Here is a 19,376-nt window from a genome sequence, read left to right as displayed (position 1 = left end):
AGGGAACGGGGGGAGATGGCGATATGCCGTCAGCCGCGCACAAGCAGTGTGGTTAAAATTCAGAAATGCCACTGTACGTCCTCGTCCTGTCCCGCGCCTCCCCTTCACTGCCGGATGTCGGAAATGGGCGAGCCAGAAAGGAAGTGTGCACAACTGGGGGGGTCGAATATAGGATGGAGAAGCCATGACCCGTCGCCCTCACTTACACCACCATGAGAGAGGGCTGTCTGATGACGTCTAGAACCAGTGAATGAATCCTTCCATGGGTTCTGCGGTTAGGGACGTCTCACAGACATCTACGTAAGTAGTGAGCTTGAGCGGCCCAGGCCACCGCTGCTCGGCCGCCGTTTGCTATTAGTGCTGAGACCAACAACTGGTCATTGTCTCTGTGTCACGGCAGCAACCGGGGGATTGGAACCTCTTTTCAGGCGCCTAGCGCCCTGTGCAACATCGGATCAATGGTCTGAGGGGAGCAAACCCGCTGCTTGTCACCATTGTCTACAAAAACGCCTTCGACTCAAAGTTCCAAGTCCGTCAAGACGCATCCCCCGTCTCAGAGACTCAGAGACATCACCAGGACCGTCGGAGGGCGGAAACGGACGCTGTCAGAGTCCATCAATAACATGGCCGGCACCGATCACGGTCCCCTGCCGATGACCCTTGATTTGCATGACATGTCTCTCGCCAACTTGCTTTTCGCACATCTCTCGACCTTGCATTGTGGCGTTGATGTGGTGCATGCATGTCGAAACGCCGATCTGACCAGCAATGCCTCGCCTATCTCGAAGAGATGTACTCTATCCAGCAGCATCACGGGTTCTCTCTTGAGTTCGCCGCGTGCTACCCCTTCAACGACATCCAAATCTTATCACGAAGTCCCTCGTGAGCTACAGTGTATAGGGCACATCAAATGGCCCATCACTCGATGATCCTGACATGTCAGTCTACGTCGAAAAGCAGCCGAGACGGTTATGCACTAGACTACCCCCCCCCACCCCCAATTCCCCTTCCTTAGGTCGGGAGGCCAAGGTGCTAGGCCGCGCGAGTGGTCGCCGCTCCAGCGTTGCAGCTGTGTGACATGAAATGCAACGCAACGCGATGATTCCCACCCCACGCAAGACAAGACGAGACAAGACACAGCACCACACCCGCATGCCGCAGCGCGCATGCACACATGTATCCAAGCTTATATGCAGTGGAGGCGACAGCTAGCATTCGACACGCGTAGCGACAAGAGAAACAGACGGCCAAGACAAGAGACAGAGAGGACACATTCCGAGCAAGACAGCAGCAAGTGGGCATCGAAGAAAGGAAAGGTTCGACCAGCGAGCGAGCGACCATGGACGAACTTCTCCGTCTTCAAGTCTCCCCCACGTCTGCTGTCGACCGATCCGTCTCACGAAGAGATCCCATGCGCCTCTTCTGCCCAGTCCGGCACTCGGCCGATGGCGCCCCCCCCCCCCCCCCCCCCCCCCCCCCCCCCGACGCATGTCTCTCTGTTCGACCTTTGAGAACGTGCTATCGAGCGTCCAGTTACTGGCAGGCTCGGCATCTATGCCATCCATGGCATCTATATCTGTTTCTGCGTCATGCTGTCTATCTATCATGCTTCAGTATCCCTGTGAAGCCCATCTTCCTACGCCGTCCCGTACCCCACAGATGCTGAGTTGCCGAGACAATAACACCACCTCCAGTCAAGAGTTGCTTATCTATCGCCCTTCACAGCCCTCTGGCGGCCGGCAGGCAGTGCATCTGCCATGTTCTCCTATCCTTTGGGGAACCCGGGGTCCTCTCTTTGCCCCCCGCAAGGATCATACGGTTTCGCTGTGATGGTCAAACCTGCATCTGCGTCTCCTTTGAGGCCTCGGCCAGCAGATAGCCGTCCCACCAACCCTTTTCGGAACCATATGTCATACAGCAGCATCTACCCGACGACACTCGCTATTTTTCTTTCTTTTTTACTTCTTTTTTTTCGGTGAAGAATCCTGGGGCTGTACCCTTCCGGATGACGATGATAGGTGACTTTCTTCCTGCCGGAGACCGTGGTGGGATGGGAATGACCAGCTGGTCATGTTCTTTTCTCCCTTTTCTTCTCTCCCTCTCCTACTCACTCACTCTCATGAGCTCACCTCGCCTGTACATCCCCAAATCTTCCGTTAGTGGCGGGCCAAGACGAAATTATACATGTTGTGCTCTCTCTCTCTCTCTCTCTCTCTCTCTCTCTCTCTCTCTCTTTCTCTCTCTCTCTCTTTCTTTCTTTTCTTTCCAAGGCTCTGCCCCATTTTTACACACGGTCACATCGCACAAAGATGCCCGGGAAAGGTCCGATGCTGCAGGGAGGGGCTGTTGCGCCAACGTTGTTTCTGTCAAACCACCACCGCCAGCCAGTCATCTCCCATCACTGCCGCCATCACCACATCTATGTACACTAGTCTCTAGGTAGATTGGTGGTTTGAGGATGCCTTTGGGTGTGCTTCCGCCTCCTGCGGCCCGCTGCCTGTCTTCGTCCATGCAGATGATCCCTGTGCCGACCAGGTTGGCTGACCCTTCTTGTTCGTTGCCCATCTGTACCCCAACTAAGCTCGGCATTCAAGAGAAGCAAACATCCCCGCAAAGTCCCCCATCTTCTGCCGGGAACCAACCTCTTTTTCTTTGGCCTGAACGACAGCATGTCATTCCGATACGACCGACCGACCGATGGATGGGTGGAGTCCGACGCGGAAGCCTGGCGCATCTCGCGTCTGCATCTAAAATACATGGCGATTTTCATTTATTCCATTACTGACACCCATCCGTGCCCCGGAGTCTCAACCGACCAACGAGACGTAGACGGACGACTCTTATCATCTTGGAACCAAACTGGTTACATTCCAAATCGGTCGCCGTGCCGCACATGATGAATCATAGAACAACCATTGGGCAATAGTCCCGGAGGCATCTCCGAACACGCGCCATCTCGCTCCAGAGGACCTGTCACCTTCTTTACTCGCCGCTTCGGACCCGTTTCACGAACCGAAGCAAGCTTCTGCTTCATAAACTACCAGAGAAGCTCATCGTTGCTCCATCATCGCTCCCCAGTCAAGGGGAAGAAGCCCCATACCATACTCTTTTCCCCTCCTCTTCCTCCTCCTCCTCCTAGTCTGGACTCTGGACTTTGGACTAGCACGTATACTTTGGTCTCTGTCCTGTCCAAACCTGTTCCAGACTTTGCTTACACCTTTTTTTGAGCAAATTGCCAAGGACGTTCAGATCCCCCCTCCACCTTCTCTATGCCGATCCTCACTCAGCCTCCCATCTGTTTGCTCTCAATGCCCCCTCCAAAAGCGATTCTTCACGACCAAACCCCCACCCTCATTCAGCAAACAAAAGTCTAGTCTTAATGTCGACCGCCTGTTCCATTCACTCCATCTCGAGAATACCAGGCATGTCTCATGACTACACCCATCCACACAGACAGCTCTTGTTCTCTCAATCAACCAAGTCAAATGGTTGTTGACGCTCCTCCTCAACTGTGGCGTTTTCACATCGAGTTGCTTCGAATCGACCTGCTTGTTCTGTTGCCCACTCTTCCTCCCGGTGACCAACAAACTCTTTTGATCTCGTGGGTTTTAAAAGGGACATACATGTAAGCGACAAGTGTCACTCGCAGCAGTTCGCAGCCGCCTCCCGGTCATCCATCCCGATGCTGCAATCGCAGCACTTTCTCAGGTTTCATCATTTGGCTTGGGCCATGATTCGCTTCCTTTCCGTCGGGAGCTGCTGCCTGTCAACGGGACTTTGACAGCCAGAGAAGCCAGGTTGGAACCGCAGCGCTTACATGTTCTCCAATCACCCCTCAATCGTTCGGTACCAAGCGGCGGCGGTCACCACGGCGGCCGCCTGAGAAGGATCTTAGGCAAATCGAGGCCTGTCTCCACGCACCATTCCCGATCCTCCACACCATCACTCATGTACTCGTTCCCCCGACGCCCCACCCTCGATCTTCTGTCAATGAGGCCGATATCATCCAAGACTTCTCGTATGGTCACTTGGTGCTAGACCACGAGTCCCGCGTGACTTGCCCCTTGGCTGACCCAACCTCCCTCCCTCCTCCAGCAAGCTACATGCCATCGGCCGCGTTCAGACCAACACCCCGTACTCTTGACACTCGACGGGTAGCCACAGTTCAGCCACTCGATTTCTTCGGTCGAAGCCCTACAGCGGCGCCATGTCAGACCTAGCAGATCCACCGCCTTGGGTCGGAGCTAGAAAGTTCGTCAAGAGGAGTGAGGTGAGTGAGCTGACGGTGGTTCTTCTTGAGTCGCGGCGCCTTTATTCTTTTCCCGGATCCCATTTCCAAACATCGATTCCCCAGTGGGATCACCACGACCCCTTGTCATCCCCCAACTGCCCATTCCGAGCCCCGGTTGCTTACGATGAGCGAATGAAACGGCCCTGCCACTGTCTTATGCTTAAGAGAAATCCCGAGCCGACTTTCGGACAAGTCGATGCTGTGGCACTGGGGCACTGGGGCCTGGGGCCTGGCGTGGTTGTGGTGCGCCCCGAACAAGGAAACAGGCTAAGCATGGCGCCGTCTCATCAGTAGTCGCCATCCACACACCCACTTCTACGAAGATCGTCTTCCTCTAGATATCTTTGGCACATCATCCTGAACCCCATGATCCCCACCCACCCATCCTTTACGGCACGATTCAGTCCGCCTCTGGCACGCATCCTGCCCTTCTTTTCTCGTGTGGCGCTGCCCGGTAGTCTCGGATGCTGCCCACTCTCTCGAGAGGCGTAGTCTGAGAGAGCGTTCTATACGCAAGCCTTGTACCCAAATTTCAGACATATCCACTCTTCCCGTGGCGGCCGAGGGGCATTCCCGTCCAGCCATATCGCTCCGGGGCCAAGAAGCACATTTCCAAGTTTCTGGCTTCCGAGATCTTTGCCGGTTGCCTAGCCGCTTGTTGTGGACAATAGTAATCTGCTGATCGGAATGCAAAGAACCCGGCGCAACTTGAGGCATCTCGTCACCTCCGCGACGACTTCTGGCGCGCCTGACCTTCCGTTTGACATGGGGGAGAACCGGCGACAACGGCTGCTGATGCTCATACGAAAGAGCCTAGTTCCCGTCATCTCCCCATCATCTTGAACTTGTTGGGTTCCGACTAACAGTTCGACAACGTGGTTTACTACTGTGCGTTAGGTTCCGGCGCGCTGCATTGTGTCGGGCGGCCTTTCCTTTGATATTAGTCTCGTAGTCTCGACGTTAGCCACCTTGAAGCCTGTTTGATGCGTGAAATGGGTCGATGTTGCCCAATCACAGTGGTAGCTGCCAACTAGCAGTTCAAGCCACAATACCAAAGCCCTGGGGAAACTAAATGGGTTGGGCAGCGGCTATGATCCAGTCACTGGCACGACGCCCGTTTGCTGACATGCCGTGGGGGGGGGGGGGGGGGGTTGTTACTTGCCATGTGACTCGCAACCTGCGGCCAAGCGGTGTGGATGGATGTCTCAGAGCTCTAGTCTCCAGAGCGGGGACTCTTGACGCGTCTCCTTGGGGCTGGGGAGCCGCTGCCGCTTCGTATCGCAGGCGGGCAATCGTATGATGGGATATAGTCAAACAGGCTGTATCTATCTGCAACTTGTTTTGACTTACATGAATGGAAAACCTGCTCCCAACACAGGCTGAGAGGACTTCTGGGGCGATTATCCCCGACTTTCTGAACAGAGAGCCCCTAGGCTGCCACTACAGTCATGCAGGAAACCTTCGGAAGGTTGAGGAGCATGAGAGGCACTTCTGTGAATGGGAAATACAGTCTTGTGATTTGTCACGACGAACGTTGTGTTTTGATCAGCTGGACGCGCGAGAATCGCCAGGGAGGTTGCACAGTCTCAGCTGGGTGTCGTTGGATGTGGACTTTGCCCCCCCTTCCGCCCCCCTCCAAGGCGTCCTCAACGGGCAACTCCTCTGAAGCACGAGGCTGACGAGAATGTTTCGCGTTGTTGTACCGTGGAAGTACTGCAGTGACGAGTATTGTTATGGTGACGTCGCGCCGGAAAGCGGCGTGATAGGAGAGCGTGGCGACAGGCATGTAGATGCACTGCCGGAAAAGGACGTTCCAAGTTTGCCCCTTTTCCCATGAGTTTACGAGGTGCAATTCAACAACAAGTTTCTTGATAACCTCATTAGAGACATGGTGACATGGATACTTTTGCCGCGAAAAGGCATTGGTTGCCTCGATGGTGGATCATTGACTTGCCACGTCTACAGCCATGAATCTGCCACTCATCTTTGCCAGCCTCTGTCAACTGGTCGTGAACTGGCGAGGGGGTCAAGAGACTGAACAACCATCCTTCCAGGCGGCAACAGCTGGGAGGGTACTGTGAGAGGCAAGAAGTTATCCGGGAGAGGGATATCCGCGTTGTCTCCTGGACGAGATTTGGTCGTTGAGCCTTGGGGGGAAACATCAGCTACGATGGATAATGCCGGTTCATGGCCAAGACATGTTTGTAGCGAAAGGTATATCAGTCGAAGTTCAAGTACCATTTTGCGTTTCCGATATGACTTTTCAGCTGAAGTATCGATGGTACGTCGAAAACGTGTGATTGACAAGCTGTTGAACGTAAAGTAGACTTTGTTTTAAGCTGGCAAGGGACCCGTTTTCGGGACGCATCGAATTCATTCGCCACTCCCAAAATGTAGTCAGAAGTCCGTCTACTGTAGCTGAACTAAAGGGCATGATGAGATTCTGTCTTGCTGCCTGGCAAATCACATGTATAGTTCATCGTCACTTGCTCTTGCGTGTAGCAACGATCATGGTCTTGGTGCCGAGACCTACACACACGATTCCCCAGACACCAGTTGAAAATGTACTATGAACTGAAAGGGGGTAATAGGTTACAAGGATTGGCTGTAGTTATCATCAGTGAGCCGTTATCATATCTCAGTTATACTTGGCTATCCGATGGCCACGTCAACGTAGCGTTACAACAAGCATGATCCCCACACATGAGTGACAACACATCTCATCAACAGCTGCCAGCAGATGAAGTTCTTAGCTGTCTAGTCGTAAACTGGCAAAGATTTGACAATCGTCGACATGGAGGGCAGAGGCCCATCCCCAAAAACAATCGGCAGTGCTACATCGGTGGCGGTGCCGTCCTGATAGAGAATGGAGCAGCACCGACGCAGCCGTTTAGGAATCAGACTACTAGATAGATGCCGGGATTCGGTGAGGCAGTCCAGACTATGTTTCACTGCTGCCCAAAAAGAAAAGCCCAATCCTATCCGATGTCCATTTCAGTTCACTATGGGCGCTGCTTTTTTCTTTGGCTTGAAAGCCTCTGGACGAGCAAGTCTTGATTTATGGCTAGACACTTCTGTTAGACCAAGTATGGAACCCAGGTCGAAGATGGCCACAGTGTTAGGCGTTGCAACATTTTTTGTGCTTGGAACTCCTTAAGACTTCCTGCCACGGCCGGAACAAGCAGCGAATAAGCAGCTTCTCTAGAATAAGTTTGGTCAGTAATTACGAAATGAACCGAGAGTGCTGGCTGAACGCTGGATGTCATCATACTCACAAGCACGATCCGAACCCACTTCGATTCCTTCGACCCGCCGGTCGGATCCTCGTGATCTTGCGGCCCTTTCCAGTCAACTGCACCTCTATATCCTTTCTCCGATTGTATCGATAACTCCCACGGGGCATCATATGGGGATCGCATCGATTCGTCGTTGTCGGGGATGCTGCTAAACGCCGTGCCCATGTAAAGGCTCAACTCACCGACCGGTCCCCATGGTTGCTCACCCGCGCTAAGTCGGAACCACGAGAAACCCGATTTTCGCGAGTGCATTGAGGAGTTGCAACTGACTCTCGACCTTCTGTTCACCAAAGCCACGGGCTCCGGGCATTGCGGTTTCTCGATATCAGCTGTTGACGGGTGTTGTTGGTGGTGCGAAGCCATCGGGCGAAGATCCCATGCACAGCATGCCAACCTCGTAAAGTATTCCGCAAAACGGCTTAAACAAAGAATCTGAGAGAGAGGGATGATATGAGAGTGAGAGGTGAATGGCTTCTAAAAGATAACCCAAGCGTGTCGTGTGTGGTACAGCAGTGATGGTTACGCGGCAGGGAAGCGGTGTCAACGGACCAGATCCAACCCTATGGGCTCCGGAGCGACAGGCATAACTATCAGTTCGTTTCATTTCTGCCCATTTCCCGCCGTCACACTGCTAGCATGTTCAGGATAAACGCAGGCACACAGCCTAGGCCGCTCGTGTGAGGTCATACAGGTAGACTATCGGCGTCAATCCCCGAAAGAAATTCGTTTCGTCTGACACAGCTCCACTGAAAGCTTAGTTCCGGTGCTTCGGATAGAGTTGTTGGGGATGCCACGGCGGTAGATGTACCGTATCGCAAGGATCCCGGCGCAGTTCCGAGCATCTATAGACCGGCATGACCGAACTGGGCGATAGGAGAGTGTATTAATGTGTCACATAGAAAATCTTGCGGCCTGTGCCAGCCGATCTGCTTAGTCCTGCGCGGCGACAGGACGACGTTTTGGCCCAGCGAGGGTGTGTCGGCCAACTGGACAAAAATAAGGTACATAAATTCGATGCAACACGTCCTACAAAAAAGGTTAAATACAAGAATATACTCATCGAATGACCAATGCTTTCTAGTCTCAAAACATGAAACTTTATTTCGTGTAAATATCATTTAAGCTTTAGAGTTCCTTTGGAATCGGGTATATTCCGAGTTTGTCCCTGACAGACGACTGCTAAGACATTATCAATGACATATGAGTGGAACAGAGGCGGAACACACAAGACAGAAATGGAGGAAAGAGTCAAACTGTGGCTGTTACCTAAAGTTGAAGCAGTGTGGAAGTGCAAGGACCCAGCCAATCCACCAGTTCGCGTGGTCTCTTTAACAATCGCGGTGACTTACAAAGTCAAGGTGGCTCACACCGCACAGTCAACTTGCCCCCCTTTCTGTACAGATTGTTGCTTTCCACGACTGCGTTTCACACGGACGTTCCGGCTTCAGAACGATGTAATAAACACTTGGCCATATGCCCCCGTCCAACTCGTTGCCCTCTCAGTTGGAGATGTTAAGTGGGAGTGAATGAAGTCTATCTCCAAATGTTAGGACTCTGTGTAGTTGGTTTGAAATTTCAAAATTGGTGCATTGTGAGCCGCCTCTGTTGTGAGAATGAGCCTACCCGCCAAGAGGGCGCTAGAGCGACGTTACCGGTATGGCGTATCTCTGTAGGCAGTTGAGAAGACCTCTCTTTCAAGCAAAATTTTACATGGGCATTATAAGTGGCTTGTCTTTGTTCTCAAAGTCGTAATAACTTTAGATTTAGTTCAGTTATAGATATGGCAAAATGACAACTTGAGACACGGCTAGCGCACCTTGAGCTTCCATGCTGCGTAAAGTAAGCGCTGATACGGCGTCCTAATTACAGATGCGCCGCGTTTTCGGAGAGCAAAAGCCCGCAGTTTGTGAGACCATTCCCTGCCGGCACTTGAAAACCCCGAGCGGAGTGCATAAGGTTGCAGTCATGTTCAACTCTTGCAGGCAGGAAAACAACCTCACCAGACACACTCTGTACAAGCATTCGCGCGCCAAAGTGACATACAGGTAGCCCACGCGATGGGACCCTTGCTGCTTTTTAATGAACCTGTAATCCTTCCTTCTCGTTGCCGGGGTTCTTCAGACCCCGATAACCGGCAGCGATAAACACGCGATAGTGCCCCAGCAATGGGATTCGAATGAACAGCTTTTGAGGCGATATTACTGGGGGAATATGCTGGAGCGGGGGATCCAGACCGGGGCGTCTGGCTACGTGCAATTTCTCCGTCCACAAGCTTGTTCTTGGCACTATTAACCCGATAATGTGACCTTTTTTACCAATGCCATGGCAGGAACCTGGAATGACTGCTCGAGGATCCCATACTGAAACATGAGCGAACGACAAGAGATTGTCATTGAAGGGAAATAGCCCCAGAGCCCTTCTGATCCCCACCCCCCCTGCGGTGGCCAACCTCAACTGCGTGTTTGAATGATGCATCTCAAAGTCACAATATCTGCTGGGAAACATAACGATGCGATTGGATCGCATATGCAGCCAGGTGGTTCTGCTGGCCGTGAATTGCATCAACGTAACATCCGGAGAACATGTTCGGGAACGTCCATGAGCCACGAGCTTCCAGATGATTTGCATCCTTCACGAATCACCATCACAAGTCCACCAATGGTAATTGTATAGAGGCCATAGTTACACAGATGGCTGACTCGAGAATGGTAGCCATGTATCGAGAATTTTTCCACTGCGATCAAGTATATAAATGTGAGATAGGGCCTTCGTCTGGCGAGCCTTATGCTGGGAGCGGCATCAAACAAAGCGGTTCAAGCCAGGAAATACTCTTCTGCACTCTTCCAATAAGAACTTGTGATCACCAGGAATATTTTTCATCATGTACTTTTCCAAAGCCAGCATCATCGCAATGTTGGCGGCTCTGCCAAGCACCCTCGCCTGTCTCGGATACGAAGGCGGTGTTCCTACAGCCACATCCACGAAGACCAACAGCAAGTACATCGAGGTCAAGGCCGGCGAGGTCTACGATGGTGGCTGGGCTAGGTTCGACCGTGGCTCCGGCGCCTGCAACAGTGGCGAAGGAGGTGAGGCAGCTCTCCCAGTCCTTGCCATTCAATGAGAAAGGGGTTACGAGCTGACATTTGAAACAACTAGGTCAAGCTGATGCTGTCTTCCTTCTTCGTCGTGGAGCCACTCTGAAGAACGCCATCATTGGCAAGAACCAAAAAGAGGGCGTTCACTGTGATGGACCTTGCACCCTGGAGTTCGTCTGGTTCGAGGATGTTTGCGAAGATGCCATCTCAGTTGTGAGTAGCCACTTGCATGGACCAGCATTCGTGTAGTTAGATAGCTGACCTCCCAGTGCAGAAGAACGATAAGGCTGGTGATCACACCTGGATCATCGGTGGCGGTGCCTACAAGGCCGGTGACAAGATCATCCAGCACAACGGTTGTGGTACCGTGAACGTAAGTTGGTCTTTTTTCTTCTGTACTTTCACTTGACCACTGTTTGCAGTGTTTGCTAATTCTTTTGTCGTAGATCATCAACTTCTACGCCAACGACTATGGCAAGGTCTACCGTTCTTGCGGCAACGTGAGTGAAACCTGTACCATGCCAGCCGAACCCTTGACGCTGGAGCTGACTTCTCTTCCAAACAGTGCAGCAGCCAGTGCAAGAGAAACGTCTACGTCGAAGGCGTTACGGCGTACGGAGGCGGCGAGATTGTCGGTATCAACTCCAACTATGGCGATACCGCCACTCTCAAGAATGTTTGCACCGATGCCAAGGTCAAGTGCCAGATGTACACAGGATGTGCTGGGGGCTGCGAGCCCTCGAAGTCCGGCGTTTGCTCTGGATAAAACATCTTCAGCAGGAGTTTCAAGGCATTGCATGGCCAACGACATGCCTTAAACCTGATGTACACCCTTCGTGCGCATTGTCTTTTGGGACAGACGTCTTAGTTGCACCTTGTCGTGCACATTCTTCTATCTTGTTCGCATTTAGTCGCTATGTATGTAGCCAAATACTGAATTATGATTAACTACACCTGTACACGATGAGTTGAACAAGCGCCGTCTAATTTGTTCCAGACTCTAATAGTAGTAGGCGTCACTAGAAACAGTCTTTTGCATGATAAATGCTATCGTCGACCAAACTCGACACCGCATCCAATCACATGTGTAATGGCGCCGATGGTTTAGTGGTAAAATTCTCCGTTGCCATCGAGCAACGTCGGGGAGCCGGGGGTTCGATTCCCCCTCGGCGCAGTTAGCTTTTGCTCCACCAGATTTATCTTGTAATCTGACTAGCAACAATCACCTCACTTACACACATACATAGCACTAAATAATTTCCTTTTATCGTCACAGCTAACTAAGTTAACGTCGGCCACTCATTACATGACGACTGCTATAGAATGTTGCGTCTTAAAAGAGCCGAGGAGTTAGCCAACAGGTGCTAGCCTCCAGCCAAGACAACAAAAATGGCTCAACGTCAAAGTTGGTCTGATGTGCTTCAAAGCGGCTACGGTCCGAGCGATGACAAGTGACAGAGCTCGAGCCGGACGATGATGCGAATCGGGCTTAGTCAGAGCCGTGACACATTTCCTAAAGAGTGCAGTCTAGTCCAATTCTATTCGACCGCGTGGGTTGCTCATCTCGGTACATCATTGCTGCGATACAACGAGGACCTTGTCATATGGAATCTCACCTGAGTGGTTAAAGCCCACTTCCATCCAACCTTGAACTCTTTCTGCCCAGTGACCCATTCATCCGACAATACGAGAGGGCCGCATCTGGAATGTTCTCCACCACGATTGCGACTGAGAAACGAAATGCAGCGAGCCATTCAAGTTGATGCCATGCGAGATCTGGTGCTAAGGACTCCCACGCCTCGTTCGACGTCATGCTGTCCGTTGCCAATGACTTCTCTCTTCTGGCATGTGAGTCCCTGCTCACGCCGGTTAAGAGCCCTAAGATCGAAGACATGTGCAGCAACGGCTTCCATCTTGGCCACAGAGCTCTCTCACAGAAGCAGTTCAACGATAACAGGACCTGACGCGAGTGCCCGCCAAGCCATCTTCTGCGATCTGCTGACTCGGCCGCATCGTCTCTTAGCCTACTCACCGGCCGCGGCTTCCCCGCAATCCAACCGTCCAAACCTAGGATGTCGTCCATCATTGTCGTAATGCCGGCCCCTCTCTGGGGTAGTCAAATTGCGGAGAAACAGGGATGTTCGGGGTAGTTCAAGAGATGAACGCTGGCTCTTGCATGGATTCGGTGTAACCGTTAACACGACGCTTAGCCTCTACTGATGCGCTTGTTCCTTTGATGGAGACTTTCGAATGGTTCGTTACTGGCATCAGGCTTGCGTCAGAGCAGGAGGAAATGATCAGCAATTGGGCTGGAAGAAATCGTCATTTCCGTTTGAGTACAACCCAAGAATGCCGGCCGGTCAAAGTCTCGACCGTTGCACATCTGCCTGTATCTAGTTAGTTTAGCAGCTTAGGCTTTGAGGTAATTTCTGGTCATAGAGATGGACATTTCTATAAAGCCTGATAGACACACCCGCCCATCGTATGGTCGTATCGAAACTTTGATGTCTGTCGCAGCTCTCCTCTTGAGGATTCCCAAATACGCCCAGCCATGCACTCCCTTCGACTTTGGGTGTCCACCGCACTCGCTCTTGCGGCAACTGCGAGAGGTCAAGAAGACATCACCAACGCCGAACGAGTTGAGGCTGCTCTAGCCGCTCTCACTGTCACCAACCTCGATGACGTCCGCGGCAACCTTCACTTGCCTACTACCTCGGATGGGCTGACTGTAACGTGGGAAAGCAACTCGTCGTCCGTCATCACGAGCAGTGGTGTCGTCAAGAGACAGTCTGAAAACACCCCAGTCGCGCTTACAGCATCGATCAACCACGAGGGAGTTTCCCAAACACGCGAGCTCGTTGCCTCAGTGCGCAAAGCCGTGTCACTCGACCCATTCGAGGGCTATGCGTTCTCCTACTTTACTGGGAGCTCCCGCGCTGGCGAGAACATCTTCTTCGCGGCCAGTGAGGGCAACAATGCGCTGGAGTGGACGGAGCTAAACGGTGGCCAGCCAGCCATCACCTCGTCTTACGGCACCAAGGGACTACGAGACCCTTTCCTCATCCGATCACCCGAGGGTGACACATTCTACCTCATCGCCACGGATCTCTCCATCGGCTCTGGGACGTCTTGGGGCGACGCGGTACGCATCGGAAGCCGCTACCTCGAAGTTTGGGAGTCTCATGACCTCAAGACCTGGTCTGAGCAACGCCATATCCTGGTCTCTCCACCCGAGGCTGGAAACACTTGGGCTCCCGAAGCATACTATGACGAGGAACTCGGTGCCTACTTGGTCTTCTGGGCTTCGTCTCTTTACGAGGCCAGCGATGTGAACAGGACAGGAAGCACCTACCACCGCATGCTGTACGCAACGACCCGTGACTTCGTCACCTTCAGCGAGACGTCAGTGTGGCAGGACGCCGGTATGTCGAGAATCGACTCAACCGTCATCAAGTCCGCGGACACCTACTACCGCTTCACCAAGGACGAGGGCGCCAGCGGCACTGGTTGCAGTGACATTATTCAGGAGAGCTCGGAATCTCTCCGATCTACGCTGGACTCGTGGACCATCATCGACTCATGCATCGGCCGAAAAGCCGGCACCAGCGCAGTCGAGGGCCCCACCGCCTTCAAGTCCAACACTAATGATGTCCACGGCGAGAAATTCTACCTCTTCGTTGACGAGTACGGCGGACGCGGCTACATCCCGCTTGAGACTACTGACATTGGAAACCCGGACTGGAAGGTTTCGGCATCCTACAACCTGCCGGCCAGCCCGCGACACGGAACCGTCATCCCGGTCACCGCCGCCGAGCTTGCCGCTCTGAAGGAGCCTGCACCGGCTCGCAGAGCTGTCAACGCCGACGGCGAGATCCTCCGCTACGACTTCTCGACGGTCGATGGCACGCAGCTTCAGGATGTTTCGGGCAACGGGAATCACGCTGCGATCAGCGGTGGTGCTTCGGTTGTTGACGGCGCTCTCGCATTCGACGGTGTCGACGACTTCGTTCAGCTGCCCAACAACATCCTCTCTGGCGTGGAGGATATTGCAATTGAGGCCGAGGTTTTCCTTGATGCTTCCCAGCAAACTCCCTACTTCATCTACGGCCTTGGTAATACCGCCGCCTCGGGCAACGGCAACGGATACTTGTTTGCTACGGGAAGTCCCTACAGAGCGAGCATCACCACCGGGGACTGGTCCACCGAGAGAACCGCGGCCTCCAGTTCTTCCTTGCCGCAGGGTACCTGGCTACATTTGGTGTACACAATCACTGGACGTACCTCTGCGATCTTCTTGAACGGCTACGAGGTGGCTCGGAACGAGAATGTGAACATCGACCCCAGGAACATCGGCAACGGCGTCACGACTGCCAATTACATTGGCAAGTCCGTGTACTCTGGGGACAAGCTTTTCAAGGGCCAGATCCGCGAGTTTGCCATCTTCAACAGATCCATGACCGCCGCCGAGGTTCTCTCCCGCTCTGGAAATGTGGGAGCCATCACCGGAGTGTCTCTCGCCGACTCCTCTGCTCTCAAGGTCCCAGCCATCATTGACACCACTGCTAGCACAGTCTTGTTCGCGGTCCAGCCTGGTACCGACCTAACTACCCTTTCGCCGACCTTCACCACCACCGAGGGCGTGATCTCGTCGCCGGCTTCTGGTACCGCTGTGGATCTCAGTGCCGCAGTCAAGTACCTCTTGGAGAAGGATGGCGAGTCTGTGGCAGAATGGACCGTCAGCGCTGTCGAGATGGGCAGCCCCATCTTGCCTGGCCTTTACGCGGACCCCAATATCGCCGTCTTCAACGGCGTGTACTACATTTATGTGACTTCCGACGGCGTTCCCGGCTGGGGCGGGAATACGTTCTACTCGTGGAAGTCGACAGATCTCGTTACCTGGACCCGCGGAGACGAGCCTTTCCTGACTCTCGACGGCGCGAACGGCAACGTCCCCTGGGCCACCGGTAACGCATGGGCACCCACCATTGCTGAGCGCCATGGCAAGTACTACTTCTACTTCAGCGGCCACAACGCGGCACTGAACACCAAGACCATCGGTGTCGCGGTTGCCGATGCTCCCGAGGGCCCCTTCACCGCCGAGCCCGAGGCCATGATCCTCAACAACGAGGCCATCACCGCGTCCCAAGCCATCGACCCTGCAGCTTTCCACGACCCCGTCTCCGGGAAATACTACATCTACTGGGGCAACGGTCGCCCTCTCGTGGCAGAACTCAACGAAGACATGATCTCGGTCAACTGGGACACGCTCCAGGCCATGAGTGGTCTGGTGGATTTCCGGGAGGGGCTCTTCGTCGTGTACCGGGACGGTCTCTACCATCTCACATACTCCATCGACGACACTGGCTCCGAGAACTACCGTGTCGGCTATGCCACCTCCGCATCCTTCGCAGGGCCGTGGGCGTACCATGGCGTCATCTTGCAAAAAGACCCAACCCAGGGGATCCTCGGCACGGGTCACAACTCCATGTTCAACGTCCCCGGCACCGATGATTGGTACATTGTCTACCACCGTTTCGCCATCCCTGGTGGCGGTGGTTACCGACGCGAGACCGCCATTGACCGCGTCACCTTTGACCCTGAGACAGGCTTGATCAACCCTGTCGTTCCTACTCTCACCAGCGTTGGGCCGCAAACTGTTCCTCATAAGTTCCGCCGCATGTCCAGAGTGATGCGTTTGTGATTTGTGATTATTGCGGTAGCGGGGGACAGGGTGATGTGGAGGGGAAGCTGATGCCTTGATGAGCTTATTTTGAGTCGAATAAGACGAAACTAAATTAATAAATCATTCATCTGTAAAGCTTGTTTTCTAAGTGGATTTTGAACATTTCTCATTGTAAATTGGAGATCTTTCTCTTCCCTAAGTATCGCCGGCCATCAGTGCTGGATATTTGCACCAAATATGGATGCAATACCCAAAAGCCTACGGACAATCATTTTGCTGCAACCTGTCCGGTCCAACTAACCTCTGCCAAACTTAGACCATTTAAAGCCATTAGGGGGGTTATCTGGTACAAACGGGTGTCTCCGTGGCATTAAAGTATTGAGTGGCTGCACAGCCACCAGGACAACCTCCGCCGCATGGAAATGCTTGAGTGATGGTGGGAACCTGAGTTGGGCAATGACAGAGCCGAGATATGGTGGAGAGCTTCACACACATGGGCTGAATGCACGTAGAACAAACAGTCTCCCGTGTAAAGACAGTCGGGCAGGCCTGCGGTCCAACCGGGGTTGGCGCGATAGGCGCTGTGACAGTGATGAGAGTCGGGATAACTGGGGTGGGAAGGTTATGTCCGTCGCACGTGGGGACCGCGGTCTCGTAGATGTATGATGTCCCCATGCAGCCAGTAGGTCGTGCTCCGTCACAAGGATAGTTGACGGTTGTCGTCGGGACTGTCGACGGGCAACCACAACGACTCTGAATGGTGGACAAGGCAAGGCAAGCCTTGAGGTAGAACGTGGGGCAAACGCTCCCGGTTGACGTGACGGTCTGACATGGACTGCTGCTGGCTGCAGCCATGGAGCAACTATGACTTGCTTAGCACTACCGTTTCAACCATGAAGAAATTTCCCTCCTACATGGTCACGGTGAAAGCGATGGTCTTGCCGAGTGTTCTCATAGTGATGGATATCGAGGAGAGGAGGCTGGTGTGGGGGCTGCTATGTTTCAAGAGTTTGTTGAGAAGCGCGTGTAAAAGTTATACCCATCTCAGCAATTCATGGATATTTATAGGTGTATTTGGTTTTCCTTCGGATTCTTGGTTTGTTCTATTCCAGAGTCAGAGATTTGGAGAGTTGGACCATATACGATTTCATGTCTCAACGTCATGTCACGGCATCATCCCTCCGAAGGGGTGCCCGATCAGCGTTTCCGTAAGTCCCTGGAACTCTAAAGCCGTTGTGCACCCGTTCATCCGTGATGTGTGTAGTATGTGGGAGTGGTATTGGGGCTTCACGATGCTTGACCGACATCATACGGGGCATAATTCAGCCAACATCTGGTTGGCGTCCGCAAACAGATGTCCCTTTCACGCGAACACGAACTTTGGGCGTTCTTGGGCGTTCTTGGGCGTTTGTACTGTTCAACACGTACCCGCAACTTCCTACCAAGATAGATTCCAGCATTTGGGCTTACTAGGATCTTCGTTTCTCTCCAGACATTGGCATCCTGCCTGGTATAGTTTCCCTTGGAAGCTACCCCGCAGATCGTCGCAACTAGAAATCTCGGCAGACGAATGGCTCGGGAGAAAGAGCAATATTCAATGGCCAAAGCAGTTCAAACAGTCGATTGTAGCTCGGACTAGCTTAGTCACCCCGGTAGTTATACCTTGGGACACTGTGAGTGTTTATCGACGTGTGTAGCGTATTTAATTGCACTTAGATTGGCATAAACCATCAAGTTCGGATATTGGTGTGTAATGAGTTACCCCGTCTGCCCGAGTCTTAGTAGGCGCAATATGTAGTTGAAATACGTGTTAGCAATTTTGCATCTGCTTCTCTCCCTTTTGCACCATTCCTAACAGCACCTGAAGCATCAAGTTTGAATTGTAATGTACCCCAAAAGTTCCAAGTCAATTCGATCAGTGCTGATCAGAGACGTACCACGAGTGAGTGGTCTCTTCCGTACGTGACCTGTCTTACTTGATTGCCCAAGTGGCACTTCCGCTTACGGTAATGCAAACGCTGCTCGATCTTGGCAATTTCTGTATGTGGTGGCTGTGAAGACACTGACACTCATGCTTCTGATGGTCTCGGCAACGTCGCATTGAAAAGGACAAAACGTTTGCCCCATGTCTTCTGCTTGAGTACAAAAAGGGAGAAACGGCAGTAGTATCTTCCATCCATCGCGAAACTTCGTTCATTGGGAATGAGAAGCGGAAGGTGCAGCTGTTCACTTGCTTGGTCTTGGGGGTTTGATAAATTCTATTAGTCTGAGAAGCCATCAAGTGTCAGTTGTTTTACTGTCCACGGAGTTGGACCACTTGGCCACCGGCCTCCATGGCCCCCCTCCCCCTCCTGCATTTTGCTCAACTAAGACATCTTCGCATTTACAAGTTTTGGTCGTTTGCAACCGTATGGAATGAGCCCCTGTGTATAACACCTCCGGCTAATCAACGTGCAAATGACTCGCGGAAGCCAAATAAGACCAGACGAGGAAGAAGGAATGCGATTGGGTGCTCGGAACGGCACCCTGGAAGAGTCAATACCTACCTCATCTTTCTCCGAAAACGAGTTGGTTCGAGGTTCTGGCCACCGGTGGGCGCCCATCCACATGTGGCCCACGACAAGGGGAGTCGATGACGGTGGTTAGGCCCTTGTCCAGTCTGACTCTCGAACCGGCCTCGGCATCCGGCCCCACCCACGTCCGATAATTGACGATGATATAGGCCGTGCCCAGTCACAGATATAGTGCCCAGTGCCGACCCCCGGGAAAGGGTTGACAATGTGACTGAGTGATGCGACTCCTAACGCATAACGATTGAGAATGGCGAGTCTTCTTGGAGCCTTGGTGCCGCACTTGACTCCGGTCACCCTCGACGACTTTGCCAGAGACAGGAAGGCCGCTCTCCCGTGCGCAGTCTCGGTCGCTCAGCCCCAGGGGGAGGAGGGTAGCATGGAGACTGCGCTTCTGTGTGACGAATGCCGCTGGAGGCTCAACGGAGAATTTAATGAATG

General features: G+C 53.0%; 2 protein-coding genes across 2 annotated transcripts; both read left to right on the top strand.

Annotated features, from left to right (window-relative positions):
- Positions 1-10,468: 10,468 nt before the first annotated feature.
- Positions 10,469-11,448, top strand: CH63R_01745 (Pectate lyase F; the record flags this gene model as incomplete). Its single annotated transcript, XM_018296720.1, has 5 exons — positions 10,469-10,673; positions 10,744-10,895; positions 10,957-11,055; positions 11,129-11,182; positions 11,248-11,448. The coding sequence occupies 5 exons, from the start codon at positions 10,469-10,471 to the stop codon at positions 11,446-11,448; spliced, it is 711 nt and encodes a 236-aa protein (XP_018165082.1).
- Positions 11,449-13,233: 1,785 nt separating this feature from the next.
- CH63R_01744 (Glycosyl hydrolase family 43) lies at positions 13,234-16,383 on the top strand (the record flags this gene model as incomplete). Its single annotated transcript, XM_018296719.1, has 1 exon — positions 13,234-16,383. One exon carries the CDS (start codon positions 13,234-13,236, stop codon positions 16,381-16,383), a length of 3,150 nt encoding a protein of 1,049 aa, XP_018165081.1.
- Between the last annotated feature and the right edge of the window lie 2,993 nt (positions 16,384-19,376).

The sequence above is a fragment of the Colletotrichum higginsianum genome, chromosome 1 (genome assembly GCF_001672515.1).
Source record: "Colletotrichum higginsianum IMI 349063 chromosome 1, whole genome shotgun sequence".
NCBI lineage: Eukaryota > Fungi > Ascomycota > Sordariomycetes > Glomerellales > Glomerellaceae > Colletotrichum > Colletotrichum higginsianum.
The sequence above is the reverse complement of the archived record's forward strand: the minus strand, read 5'-3'. Positions and strand labels throughout refer to the sequence as shown.